Source organism: Colobus angolensis, unplaced genomic scaffold (genome assembly GCF_000951035.1).
Source record: "Colobus angolensis palliatus isolate OR3802 unplaced genomic scaffold, Cang.pa_1.0 Scaffold7, whole genome shotgun sequence".
Lineage (NCBI taxonomy): Eukaryota > Metazoa > Chordata > Mammalia > Primates > Cercopithecidae > Colobus > Colobus angolensis.
The window spans coordinates 615,549-630,740 of NW_012120709.1; the positions used below are offsets into that span (position 1 = coordinate 615,549).

Consider the following 15,192-nt stretch of genomic DNA (forward strand, 5'->3'; position numbering starts at 1 on the left):
TCCACATTCTAACGGTGCCGCTTCCTCGCCATGAGGCCTCATGCAATTTCCTTCGCTTTTTCTGAATCTCGGATTCTGTATCTGGGAATAGTAAAGCCTCTCTTGCCGAGCTCGTGTGAGAAATTAACGAGAAATTAATGGAAAGTCCTTTGCTTTGGTCAATGATAATAATAACCCCAGCCCCATAACTTCAGCGCCTTCTTTGGCGCGCGGGATACCTAGGGCCTCGGAAGGCAGGCTAGGGGCGGGGAGAATCGGCAGTCACTATGGCAACCCGAGACGCCTCGCGTGCCTGGCGGCCGGCGACTGAGCTGAGAAGGAAACTGTGCTCTGGGCTCTCAGAAGACAGCTGCGGCATGACAGGCGAGGAGGCAGTGGTGGTGACCACAGCGGTGGCGCCCGAGGCGGGTCGCGAAGAGGAGCAGCCTCCGCCGCCAGCAGGGCTGGGGTGCGAGGCGCGAGGGGAGCCCGGCCGCGGCCCACTAGAGCACGGCCAGCAGTGTGAGTTCAGCTCCCGCCGGGGACGCTACTGGGAGGAGGGGCGTGGAGAACGAGTGACGGGGCAGCTGGGGGAAACCGCAGTGGAACTGGCTGAGAAGGTTTGGGGCAGGGGAGGTGGAGCTACTGTTCTTGGCAGAGCCAGAGATGATGGCACTGTGGCAGAAAGCATTGGTTCATCTTTCCAAGCCGTCCTTCCCGATAGCCTGCCTGAACCCAGGGTCTGGACATCAGCTCCGATTTAATCGGTAGTTGCATTATTCTGAAAGGAATTAAAACACACACACACACATACACACACATTTATATGTATACCATTTTATACATGCATTTGTACATGTATATGTGTGTGTATGTATGCATGCGTATACACCCTTAGAAACACGCAGCTCATTTTGCCAGTTATTTCATTTTACAGGTGAGGAAATTGAGATCTAGACCAGAGGAAAGAAAGTGACTTGCCACAGTCAGTCAGTACAGGCGAAATACTTAAATCACTTTTAACTTCCATCTCTTGGACTCCATCTACAACTACCCAATCCTTTTAGAATCTCATAATTATGGGTCACATTTTAACGCACTGTTCTTTGCTCTCTACCCTGCCAAACACACAATATTCAAATAGGTAAAGACAGTTCTGGCCCACAGCCACAGTGGAAGTGGCTGTGATTTGAGTCCTAGCCAGGTTATTACTCACCCATACTGTTTCATGAATTAACAGATATTCCACAGCCTCTTGCACCCCCAGGTCTTGAGTAGGTGCTAAGCAATGATGGTGAGAATAATAGACCAGAGGAACAGAGTAGTTTCCAGCCCTTCTGCAGCACCTCCTTGATGCAGACTGGGGTTCTCCACAGTTCCTCTGCGCTGGTGGGCCCCAGGAGAGAGGGTTGGGCTGAAGCACCTCCTTTGGTGGACCACACACTCTCCTCCCCAGAGACCTCATCAAGGAGTTACAGAACCACTGCCTCCTGGTGAAAGGGGCCCTGGGCATCAGCTCCAGTGTGATTATGAAACGTCATTCCTTGTGTTATTATCAGCAGCATGCAGAGGCCTTGCTTAGATATATTTAATAAATTCAGTATATTTGGGTAATGGAGATTACCCGCATAAATTCAGTATATTTGGGTAATGGAGATTCTTTACTCCTACTTAAAATTATTATGATTATTATTATTTTTAGACAGCTCTGTTGCCAGGCTGGAGTGCAGTGGCATGATCTGGGCTCACTGCAACTCCACCTCCTGGGTTCAAGCAATTCTTGTGCACCAGCCTCCTGAGTAGCTGAGATTACAGGCACACACCACCATGCCCGGCTAATTTTTTCATATTTTTAGTAGAGACAGGGTATCGCCATGTTGGCCAGGCTGGTCTTCAACTCCTGACCTCGAGTGATCTGCTCGCCTCAGCCTCCCAAATTGCTGGGATTACAGGCATGAGCCACTGTGCCCCGCCTCCTACTTCAAATTCTATCAGGAAACTTCCCCATTAAACATGCTAGTATCTAAGTTTCTTTAGTCCTGTGGCTCTAGGAGTAAAAGGTAGGATTAACATTCACTCATCAATTTGACATATATTGAGTCTTTACTACATGCCAGGCATTGGACAAGTTTCAGGGAAAGGACTAATGACTTAAGGCAGATGTCCAAACTTTCACAAGCTCACAAAGTTGGGGTGGGAAAATGAAAGAGTTCCTGCCTCAGTCTCCCTCAGAACCTCCTTTTAGGGGCTTAGCCTAAGTAGAGACAGGCTGTTTGCACAAGCACAAAGTACTCAGTCAATTTTCAAATGTCTCTAATTATTGGAAAAGTCTTCAGTCTCTCTATAGCTTCTATTCCCTAATCACAGGCCTGCTCTCAAACACGAAGTGTGATTGTTTCCCATGTAAACATCCTTGAATTATATAAAGGCAGCTATTTGAGCACCAACCAAATCTTTCATAGACTTAATGTCACCTTTATTTTATTTATTTAATTTTTGCCTTTTTTTTTGGAGATGGAGCCTCACTCTGTCGCCCAGGCTGGAGTGCAGTGGCACAATCTTGGCTCACTGCAACTTCCCCCTCCCGTGTTCAAGCAATTCTTTTGCCTCAGCCTCCCAGGTAGCTGGGACCACAGGCATGCACCATCACACCTGGCTAATTGTTGTATTTTTAGTAGAGATGGGGTTTCACCATGTTGGCCAGGCTGGTCTTGGACTGCTGACCTCAAGTGATCCGTCCACCTCAGCCTCCCAAAATTCAGGGATTACAAGCGTGAGTCACTGTGCCTGGCCAATGTCACCTTTAAGATCACTTGTAGTGCTCTAACCTGGCTGGCTGGCCACTTCTTCCAACAATCTCCAGTGTATCAAATCACTGAAACCTGTATTCTAGGTATGAACTGATTAGTAGAGTGCAGTGGATCTATAACTATGAGTTGTAATAAACTATAAACAATTTTTAATAACCCTAGGAGCTTGGGAGACTCAGGTAGGTGTGACTTCTCATTTTCATGATTTTAGTTTTATGACTTAAGGAAGCTACTTTCTCAACTATAAAACAGCAATAATTATACTTGCCCATAGGTCATTGTGAGAAAGGGAAATAGTAATATATGTAAGATGCAATTGTTATTAGCTCTCAGCAAACAAACAACAACAACAAAGAATCCCAAAAACCTGGAATAATTATTGTTTCAAAAGAAATTCTGGAATAACATTGTTCTTAGTTATCCTTCTCAGTGATCACAGCTCCTCATGTCTATATAAGCAAGACATTTATCGACCAATCCACTCAAAATGCTGGTAAAGATCAACATCAAACTGCTATATTAGAGTTTGTAGAATTTTCTTTCTCCCTTTCCCTTCCTTCCTTTTTTCTTTTTTTTTAATTTTCTTTCCCTTCCTTTTCTTTCCCTTTCTCCTTTCCTTCCGTTTCCTTTCCTGTCCTCTCCCTTCCTTCCTAGCCAAGTTTGTGAAAACTTTTTCTGCCTGAAAGTTCTCTCTCCTCTCCCCTCCCTTTCTCTCCCCTCCTTTCCTTTCTTCTTCCGAGCAGGAGATATTTGCTCGTACTAGCTCCTTAGTACTCTCCCAATTACCACAATTCTTCAAATCACCTTTAGTGATTTCTTCTGTACATTTTCCTAGCAGCAGGACTGAAATTTATCAGGAGACCTGAACTGACAGCAGATGATCTTTTCCTTTCTGTTGTTCTGTTATAGGCTTAGTTTTCTTCCTAGCCAAGTTTATGAACCCTTTTTCTGCCTGAAGATCATGATTTAACAGATTAAACCAAAGTTAGGCTTCAGTAATGCTGTTCCCATATTTTATTCATATGATTTCCAACTTTGGGGAAACAAGAATGAGACCCTGAAAGTATGTAATTCTAACTTTTTCATGTCTGAGGGTGTGTCTGGGTCTTCATGACTGGGAATGACCTGGGATCACTGCCGGAAGCAGCAGGTCTCTTGCCCCATTTGTGCCAGTCTGCATCCCCGTCAAATTGACTCACTTGTGTTGTTTATTGATTAGTCTGGAAAAGATGAGATACCTGCCCATATATATGGGAGTTTAAAATCAAATCATAAACAACTAAAGTACTCAGTTGTTTAGGTTTTCAATGGTTCCTTGAATTAAGCTTTTGGGTACTGAGATTAGAACTACCAATTCACTGACATTCACAGTTACCGTATAACTGCATTGACAGACATGCACGCAGAATAGTCTTTAGTTAGAGCTCCAATTTAACAGTGCTTAGTTCTAACTGAACACACATTTGTTGAGCATTTATTATTACATCAAGCTCTGTTCTAAGACTCTGATGAACTGAAGAGACAACATGCCTGCCCTTATGGGGTTTGTGATCTGGTAAAGAAGATAGATATTAAATGAATAGCTACACAAATAATTGTATATAAATAAATGAAGCTGTATCCAAAATGCAGTAAGTAAAATGAAAAATAAATGAGGGTGCCATGATAAAAAGTCCTTTCCAGATTGTGGAGTAAGGGAAAGTTTCCCTAAAGACCTAATGTTTAAGGCAAGACTAAAATTTGAGTAGAAGTTATATAGGCAAAACCAGGAGAAAGGCAGCTCAGGTAGCAAAAACAGCATGTGCAAAGGTAGGAATGAACGGAAGGGCCGTGTGGCTGGAGCTCAGAGAGCAAGAGAGAGAGGCTGACAGAAGAGATTGCAGATATGGGTAGGCCCAATAGCACAGAGCTCTTTTGTTTCTCTGGAGTTCTGACATCTGGACTGAGCAGAAGAAATGTAGCTACGGTGTTTAAAACAAACAATTCAGTCCTCAACTGTAGTAGTCATGTCCTATAGGTCCAGATTTAGAGGCCAGGGAAAAGTCCTATGTCCATAAGTGGTTCACTACTACAATTCAGTTTCAGTCTTTTAAAATGATGATTTTAAAATGCTGAGATTTTGTTCTGTCTTCTGTACCTGGATTGTAAGCTCCATACACACATCTGTCTTATTCATTGCTCTGTCTTCAGCCTCTAGCCAAATGCTTGTCACAGAGTAGGTCTTTAATAAGAGTTCATTGAATGAATGAGTGCAAGTTTTCTTGAAGCTAATGAGAAAACTATATATTTCTTCCTAACACCTAAAAGAGGTACCTGAAACTTACCCTGCAAGTTCAGGAATTACATGAAAACGTGAAGTCCCAAAAGAACCTAAAGTTCCCATGGAAGAGATCTTTTCAAGATAGAGCCTTCAAGGCAAATTGTCTGATATTTGTATGGAATAACATGTCTTCTTTTTAAAAATTGTTATCATGTAGATATAATGGCTAGAAGATTGGGCAGAATTTATACTAAGTAATTGATTTTGTTAATGTCTTTATAGGGAAGAAATTTTTATATTGTGAGCCACATAAGAGAATTAAGGAAGTACTGGAAGAAGAACTTTATATTAAGAGAGATGAATGCCACATTAAAAATCCAGCTGCAGGTAATCTCAGTGACAAATGAAGTATATTTGTGAAATGAATATGAAATTGCCTATTTGATGACAGAGTATTTTATTATAAAACCACATTATTGAAGTAAAAATAGGTTTTTGGAAAGTTCTTGAACTAGTTTATAATTAATTTGCTTATGTCCAAATAAACCTTCATATCTAGGAAAAAAATAGGCTGGGCGTGGTGGCTTACGCCTGTAATCCCAGCACTTTGGGAGGCTGAGGTGGGTGGATCACGAGGTCAGGAGATCGAGACCGTCCTGGCTAAAACGGTGAAACCCCATCTCTACTAACAATACAAAAAATTAGCCAGGTGTGGTGGTGGGCGCCTGTAGTCCCAGCTACTCAGGAGGCTGACACAGGAGAATGGTGTAAACCTGGAGGCGGAGCTTGCAGTAAGTCGAGATTGTGCCACTGCACTTCAGCCTGGGCGACAGAGCGAGACTCCATATCAAACAAACAAACAAACAAAGAGGTAGATATCAATATGTACTTTGCTGTCCCACTTTCTTGGTGGAGTTATTTCTATTTAATGACATGTACAATGTTTTCCAAGTGCCTGAAAAACACGATAATATCTTTACTCTTTATCAATATAGGTATGACAAGTTAACAGTGGTTTCCAAACTTTAGATGTGCATCAGAATTACCTGGGAGCTCGTTAAAAGCAGATTGCTGGGCACCACCCCTGGCATATCTGGCTCAGTAGGTCTGCAGTGAGGCCCAAGAATTTGGATTTCTACAAAATTACCAGATGATATTGATGCTGCTGGTCCAGTACCCGACTTTGCAAATCACTGACTTAGCAGAACCTAAGTCATTTACCTGGTCAAATCATCCAAGGATTTCATCCCATAGAGGATCTGAGCATTGATAGCTCTTATTGATCGTTCATGTATGAAAGAGATGCTCTAGGAGCCCCAGAATCCCAGATGTTAGTTTGAAACTGCTGACACCCTTCTTTTTCATGGTTCTTTCTCAACGATTACTAGATGTATATTTCATGCTCTCCCAATCATCAGATTTTTATTGTGACACTCTTGGGTATCAGCAGTTGCTAGAAGAAATAACAAAACTATTGCATTGCATAGACTCCTTCATTAAGAGACCTTGACATTTTTTATGGAGAATTGTTGGTCAACCTGCAAGTGAGGTCTCAATTCACTAAGGATTCCTAAGAGAGAGGCTGCAGGACCAGAAGTCCATCATTTCAGATTACATGATGTATGTTGTGCCCACTGTACTTTTTTTTTTTTTTGATGGAGTCTCGCTCTGTCACCCAGGCTGGAGTACAGTGGCACGATCTCTGCTCACTGCAATCTCCGCCTCCTGGATCCAAGCGATTCTTCTGCCTCATTCTCCTGAGTAGCTGGGATTACAGGCACACAGCACAACGCCCAGCTAATTTTTGTAGTTTCAGTAGAGATGGGGTTTCACCATGTTGGTCAGGTTGGTCTTGAACTCCTGACCTACTGATCCACCCGCCTTGGCCTCCCAATGTGTTGGGATTACAGGTGTGAGCCACCGCATCTGATCCCACTTTACATTTCTAAAGCAGACATAGAAACTCCTTTGGGTCTTCTCGTATGATCCATTCTTATAAAAGGAGAGACCAATAAAATGGTGAGATTTGCTCCCATAGTATCTTCAAGGAAAGTTTTAAAGTCTATTTTGAATTAAACAAATGGATGTGGAATGACCTACTAGATTTCAGCTGGGAAGCCCTGCCTACGTGTACTATTTTCCTGGTGTCTAACATTTTTTTCTAAGTCTATACTGTTATATTTTGGATTTATCTTCATTGTTTTAAAAATCTATATAAAAGCTAGTTTATACACTAGCTGTATGTTGTATTATTCTTATTGGATACATTAGATTGTGAGACTGAGTGAATAGGATGTATCATTTGGTTTATAAAAATTCATTTTCCTAAGCAATCTTTTCAAATATCCTTTATATAAAATGAAGACTGTCTAGGCTGCTTTTTAAAATAACATCCACTAGAGGTGGCACAGAGGTACTATTTTAGCCTAGAAAAATCTTTCAATGCTGAGAATAGATTCTATAAATTTGGGTTTTAAAATGATATACTTGTGGGAAATCCTGCTCTTTTTAAAATATATATCATGGCTAGAAGCCACATACCATTGGCCAGAACAGGGAATTAGCATCTAGAGAGGGTGCCACACTCTTCCAGCCCAGCCTCGGAGCCTAGAGGCCAGTCATTGAACCTTTGCTTCTAGTTCAGTTTGCAGTGACCCCTCCTTTATATATCTGATGACAGCCATGGCTTCTTTTCCTGGAAGACACATCTTGTTGCATGCATGCAGAATTTTGCATAAGACTTTTAGAGAATTGTGTGGTTCCTATAGCTGCTATTTTAAAATATAAGTACATGTTAACCATTTTCTCCATCCCTTTACTTCTCCTTTGCTACTTCACCTATTCTAATTAAGCATTTGTTCTCATGAGTCCAGGGAAACTGTTCTTTCCCAAGATTGCAAATAGCCTTCCTTTTGAAGGTCAAATCCAATGATCCCTCCAACATACTCAACCTCTCTGTGATGTCTGATGTAGTTGTTTTCTCCTTCTCTCTAAAAACACTTTCTTAGCTTGGCCTGTAGGTCACAATGCTCCAATTTCCTGGTTTTGCTCCTACCTCTTTAGCTATTCTTTCTCCATCTTCTTTGCTGGCTCTCCCTCCTCCTAGCCTGTATAATTTAGAGGGCTCAGTCACAGGCTCTTTTCTCTACCTACCCTCACACCTTGGGAGATCTAGCCCTATTGGGCTAATAACTCCAGCAGTTTTTATTTCTACCCTATACTTTTCCCTTTAAATCCCAAAACCTACTTGATTCTCCACTTGGATGTCGAATAGGCCTTTCAACCTTAAGATGTCCAGAACAGAACTCTTATTCTCTACCCCCAGGCTTTTAAAAACCCGTAAGTCTTTCCCATATCATGAGATGGTACCACCAAACACCTAGAAGTCAGTTCCTCAAACTCCATATCCAGTCTATCAGCCAATTCTGTTGAATTCAGTATATATCCTAAATCCCCCACCAGCACCGTTGCCAAGCCCCTGTCACCTTTTGCAGGCCTGGCAATAGCATCCTATAACAGCCTCTACTACTGCCCCTGCTACTGTTAATTCTCTGCACTGAAACCAGAGGGATCTTTTACAAACATAAATCGTTACATGTCACCTCCATGCTTAAAGCTGTCTGATGGCTTTTTATTATTCTGAGACTAGATTTCATGCTTCTATGGCCAGCTCACTTCTCTGATCTCATCTCCTATACTTTCCCACTCCACTTTAACCACACAGGCTTTCTTGACATTCCGGAACATGCCAAACCCATTTTTACCCCTCGGGACATTTAAATGTCACCCAGACATTCAGATGTCTTCCTCTGTCTTCATTCAGGCTTCAACTGCATATGCCGTCTTCTCAGAGAGGCCTTTCTACTCCACCAGGTCAAAATAGAAACTGTCCTCCAAGTTACCTTCTAATCCCTTATACTGCTTTCTTCTTTCTCCTGTTTTCTATTGCTACCTGAAATTTTATGCAGACAGTCCCCAACTTATCGCGGTTCAACTTAATGATTTTTCAATGTGATGGTGTGAAAGTTGCTTTTTTCCTGGGCTAGCGATATGCCGTGTGACACTCGTTTGCAATGCTGGGCAGTGGCCATGAGCCGCAGCTTCTAGTTAGCCATTCTAATGTAAGTGTTCTGAGCATGTTTAAGGTTGGCTAGGCCAAGCTATGATGTTTGGTAGGTTAGGTGTATGAAATGCATTTTCTACTTAGAATTTTTTTTCAACTTATGATAGGTTTTTCAGGATGTAACTCCATTGTAAGTTGAGGAGCATCCATATTTCTTTATATACTTCTTTTTTGGCTATCAGTCCCACTAGAACACAAGCTATCTGAGGATAGGGGCTTAATTTTGCTTACCCCAAATCCTCACAAAGCTATATGATATTGATATTCTGATCCCCATCTTAGGATGAGTAAACTGAGATTTTGAGAGATTTTTAACTTGCCCAAGGTTATGCATTAAGTAGCAGAACCAGATCCAAATTCAGATCTGACCCCCAATCCCATTGACTTTCTACTCACTGTGGTGTCTCTGGTGACACGTTATGGCTAAATGCAGTGGATACTGTTCTGCCTCTAGGTGGCTTGAGCTTTCTGCAACATTTGACATAGTTGATGGCTCTCTCCTTCAACCTTGTTCCTTTCTCAAATTCCATGATACTTAACTGCCCTGGTTCTCCCTCTACTTCTTTCTCACCCTCTGTTAAGCACTCTTTTTATTCACTCCATTCTCCAAATCTTGATGTTTAACAGAATGTTTCCGATAGTCTTGTAATCTTGTTCCATTAGGTTTCCTGGGATTTTCTCAGACCTTCCACTATGGCCTCTCTAGGATGCCTCTGAAATGTATCCCTGCAGGTAAACTTCTTTTCCTGGATGTCCCTAATAAGTCATAAGATAACTCAGGCCCAACGTGACCAAAACAAAACTCACACCTCTGGGACGGTCACGGTGGCTAATGCCTGTAATCCCAGTACTTTGGGAGGCTGAGACGGGCGGATCATGAGGTCAGGAGATCGGGACCATCCTGGCTAACACGGTGAAACCCCGTCTCTACTAAACACACACAAAAAAATTAGCTGGGCGTGGTGGCGGGCGCCTGTAGTGCCAGCTACTCGGGAGGCTGAGGCAGGAGAATGGCGTGAACCGGGGAGCTTGCTATAAGCCGAGCTCCGCCACTGCACTCCAGCCTGGGAGACAGAGTGAGACTCCGTCTCAAAACAAACAAACAAACAAACAAAGACACCCAAAAAACTCACACCTCTCCCCAACTTGCTGCTTCCCCTATATCACCCATCCCAATGAATAGCATGGCCTAAGGTCTAAATGCAAAACCACAGAGCCATCCCCTATCTCCACACCAGACCACCATGTTCCACATCTAATTAGACTGAGAGAGGTATCTTAGTTTGGCTCAAGATCCCAAAATGTTGACCCATATGCCAGGTTCACCCTGCAGACATATTTATTTGCCCTGCAGTATATTTTTTAAATATCTGAACCAGTTGTCAATATTTTAAAATTAGAAATTTTATATACAAATCTAGATGTCTAGATTTTCTTGAGTGGTGATGGAGCAGGGAGGATAAAGGATGATTTGACAACACCAAGGCACCATTTGCATCAGGCAACAGTGGCTGGGGTTGGGTTACAATGCCCCGTGCTGACCTGCCCACTCCACTGTTCAGCATCCTACACCAAGTTCCCTACTCCAGTGGGAAATATCACAAGTTATGTATGTTCACGTGCCCACTGCAGGTTTTTTCTTCTCATTGTAGAAATAGAAAAAATTGTTTCTCTTGTGTGATGCCTTCATCAAAAGTAGTAAAAAAGGGAAAGACAGGGAGAACCAATTATTTCTTACCCCTGACCAGCTTTACTTATATTACTGGCCTGGCCTCTTCCTATGTATATTTGAATTTGTGACTTTGGATAAACACTACATAGTATTTTGCAGATATTCCCAAGCCTGTCTAAATTCCAGGGACCCCAACATATATGCATGGATCTAAGCATATTTGTAGCTATGTATGAATTAGCTGGGTTTGTTTGAATTTTAAGACAATCAACTCCACATACTCTCACAAGTAATTGATTGTTGAAGGTGAGACTTCGGTAAGAGTCCAGACTGGATTTTCCTTAACCATAGATAAAATACTGCAATACTGGGCTATGTAGCAAAGCACAGGTGAACTTATTGAAGAGTCTATTAAGAGCGCGATCTGTCCTGGAGGTAAACAACTTAAATTATAGCATGTTTTATTTTTGAATGAGTTGACAGTGACAATTATGGAAGTACCCAGAAGCTGTGTGGTTATTTCTGTGCTTTTTCTCTTCTCCTTTGGTTGAATGAAATTGGTAAAAAAAAAAATCAAAAGGTTCAGAGGTTGAGTTTTATGGATGTTGAACAGAATGAACATTATATTTCTTTGGGGATACCATTGGTTGCAGAGCTAGCGAGACTCAGGAGAAAGAGTTGTTCAGACTGGGGCTCTTATCTGAATGAGCTGTCCTACTTGCTCTTGTGGTCATATTGTCACTACAGCTAATAAGGGCTGTGAAGACACTGAAATGGACAAGGTGTCTCACATGGTTGATACTTTGCACTCTATACTTGGGTCTAGGAAATGCCATTAGTGACAATAGAAATAATGGGCTGACAGGCCTCTTGTCCTCCCTTCTGTGGACTTTTGATTCCTTGTAGGCTCTTGATGCAGTGATACATGGGCTGAGTTAGAAACATTGGATGCCAGGGTGAGAGGTAGGGATGTCTTTTTATATGATGATGTTGATGTTGGGAATTATGGTGATAATAATAGTGATAATGGTTATCATTTACAGAGTTTCTTCTGCACATGATACATTTTTTTGCAAATAATCTCTTTTAATTCTTGCAATAACCAGTGAGATATATGCTGTTTTAATTCACATTTTGAAGAACTTGAAGCTGAGGCTCAGGGGGTGACTTGTCCAATGTCACACTGATACCTGGATGCAGATTTGTCAGAAGCTAATGTTGTTGCTCTTAGTCATTGGGTTCTTCCATCTCTCTTTAAAACATAAGATTATGCCTTCGGAGAAGAACAGAGATTTGAAATTGATTTAGTAGCAAATAGTGTTCTATTCAGTTAAAAAAAAAAAAGAAATGTTGCTCGTTTTCTCTAAGTTCAGTTTCAGTTTAGCCTCCAGGTTCAAATTTGAGGTAAAACAGGTTTCAGAGGCTTTCCACATTCTTATCAGATAAGGACAAAGAACCTGGGTCTACTTGAAAAGGTTAACCTCATACTGAAAAAAAAAAAAAGGAGTTTAATTTTCTCATCAGATCTTTTAATCAGATAAAATGGAATTTGGGCAACTTATAGAACTTTCTGGATAAGGAAGAATTTAGCTAATGTCCATCATTCATATATTCTCGGTGATTTCCTGAAGATTTTCCTTTCCTCACAACTGTTCAAAAACAAAAATGTAGAATTGGCTGAGCGCAGTGTCTCATGCCTGTAATCCCAGCAATTTGGGAGGCCGAGGTGGGCCGATCACATGAGGTCAGGAGTTTGAAACCAGCCCAGGCAACATGGTGAAACCTCGTCTCTACTAAAAATAAAAAAATTAGCCAGGCCTGGTAGCGTGTGCCTATGGTCCCAGCTACTCTCCAGGCTGAGGCAGGAGAATTGCTTGAACCCAGGAGGCGAATGTTGCAGTGAGCTGAGATCTCACCACTGCACTTCAGCTTGGACAACAGAGCAAGACTCTGTCTCAAGAAAAAAAAAAAAAAGAAAGAAAGAAAGAAAAGAAAACTGTAGGCTTGTGAGACATTCATTATGGAACTCGTGCATTTATTGTATTGTTTATTTTAAAACTATTTCTGCATTTCTATTCTATAAAGGACTTTGCAGAAATAAAGTGATGTATTAATTTAATGTTTTCAAGTTGCAAGGGCTTTTGTATTTTTCTGGCTAAAACCTACAAAGGTTATAGTAGTCATGAAAAATTTGATTAATAAACTTATTAATTTTCCCCTTACACAACACTTCCTTTTCCAATGAATTTCAGAAGTGTATTGCCAAATACATTAATGAGCTCTACATGTGCCTTAATACATGGAAACTTAATTTTGAATCCAGTTTATTTACTACAGTAAGTACAAGTTTAGAAAGTGCAAAATGTTGCCAAGCAAGTGTGGATATATTTCATTATTTCATTCAATTAAAATGTTTTCTGCACCTACAATATAGGAGGAATTTACTAGACACGAGTTATTCATTATTTCATTCAATTAAAATGTTTTCTGCACCTACAATATAGGAGGAATTTGCTAGACACCAAAGGCATGTCGAGACAATTATAGAGCCTAGGAGTCGCCAGACATAAATTAAAAGTACTTATATTTTTCTTTCTCTAGTCAAACCTCTGACCTTGTTTGCACAAGAGAAGTACAGATGATATGGCTCTAAACTGGCTTTTCAAGCTCCAATGTTCATTATTTACAGTCCAGAGAGAGCTGAAGGGAACTCAAATATTTTTAAAGTGTGAGCTTATCTTCCCTGTAAAACCAGGCCAGGTCCTACTGGCTAAAATTTTGGGCATAAAGGCATGGTTTAGTCATTTTAAAATTCAGTATAAAAATACACCTATAAAGGTTTCTGAGTGGAAAGTGTTGGAAGCATGAGAAGGGAAGAGAGAAGAGGAATCTCTAGAGGATTCTGAGCCTCAAGAACAGATTTGATTCTTTTTTTCTAGCTTCTCCCTTTGTGCCTGCTGCCCTTTTCTTTTTCAGTTGAGAGGAGTCGACACTTGAAGCCTTTCTGGCTTTCTCTGCCTTCCTCCTTCTGGAATGCACATGCCCTGAGCTGAGGGAGTTAAGTTTCTCTTAAAAGAAGCAGCTGCCTCAGAAAGCATCCACGTTTTTTTCTAGACTCGCTTTTATCCAGTCAAATATATCACCTTCTGGAACTTCTTCACCCAAACATCACTTCACATGTATGAAGGGCTATTATTTTTTTCCCACAACCATTATCCCTGAATATAGCAAATATTTATGCATAACCATATTTTGCTTCGAGAGTTTCTAATGCATTTCTGGGCACCTGCATTTATATTTCAGGTGTTTTTCTCTATGACATTCTTGTGATTGCATGTGAAAGAGCACACTTACACTTAACTAGTACAGTTCTTCCATCTAATTTGATGTGATTTGTCTGCACGGTTCTGCTTCCTGATTTTATACTGCTTTCCACATACTGGATCTTCACAAAGTGTCAACCACAAGTCCAAATCTATTTCCTTGGTCTCCCACAGGGTATCAGGCACTAGGGGTATTAAATAAATGTCACGGGCTACTAAGTTTTAGAGTTTATTGTCCAGAGGCTGGGGAGCAGCCCTTTTCTTTTCTTTTTTTTTTCTTAATTATTATTTTACTTTAAGTTCTAGGGTACATGTGCACACATGCAGGTTTGTTACATATGCATACATGTGCCATGTTGGTGTGCTGCGCCCGTTAACTCATTTACATTAGGTATGTCTCCTAATGCTATCCCTCCCCCCTTCCCCTACCCCCAGCAGGCCCTGCTGTTTGATGTTCCCCACCCTGTGTCCACATGTTCTCATTGTTCAGTTCCCACATATGAGTGAGAACATACAGTATTTGGTTTTCTGTCCTTGTGATAGTTTGCTCAGAATGATGGTTTCCAGCTTCATCCATGTCCCTATGAAGGACATGAACTCATCCTTTTTTACGGCTGCATAGTATTCCATGGTGTATATGTGCCACATTTTTTTAATCCAGTCTATCCTTGATGGACATTTGAGTTGGTTCCAAGTCTTTGCTATTGTGAATAGTGCCACAATAAACATACGTGTGCTTGTGTCTTTATAGCAGCATGATTTATAATCCTTTGGGTATATTGCCCAGTAATGGGGTGGCTGGGTCAAATGGTATTTCTAGTTCTAGATCCTTGGGGAATTGCCACACTGTCTTCCACAACGGGTGAACTAGTTTACAATTCCACCAACAGTGTAAAAGTGTTCCTATTTCTCCACATCCTTTCCATACCTGTTGTTTCCTGATTTTTTAATGATCGCCATTCTAACTGGTGTGAGATGGTATCTCATTGTGGTTTTGATTTGCATTTCTCTGATGTCCAGTGATG

General features: G+C 41.3%; 1 protein-coding gene across 1 annotated transcript in view; it reads left to right on the plus strand.

Moving 5' to 3' along the window:
- The first annotated feature begins 356 nt into the window (after nucleotides 1-356).
- Nucleotides 357-15,192, plus strand: part of LOC105500896 (chromosome unknown open reading frame, human C11orf97) — a 23,631-nt gene continuing 8,795 nt past the window's right edge. The window contains exons 1-2 of the mRNA XM_011926571.1: nucleotides 357-501; nucleotides 5,332-5,436. Coding sequence (XP_011781961.1) covers nucleotides 357-501; nucleotides 5,332-5,436 — 250 coding nt within the window. The remainder of the gene's footprint in view (nucleotides 502-5,331; nucleotides 5,437-15,192) is intronic.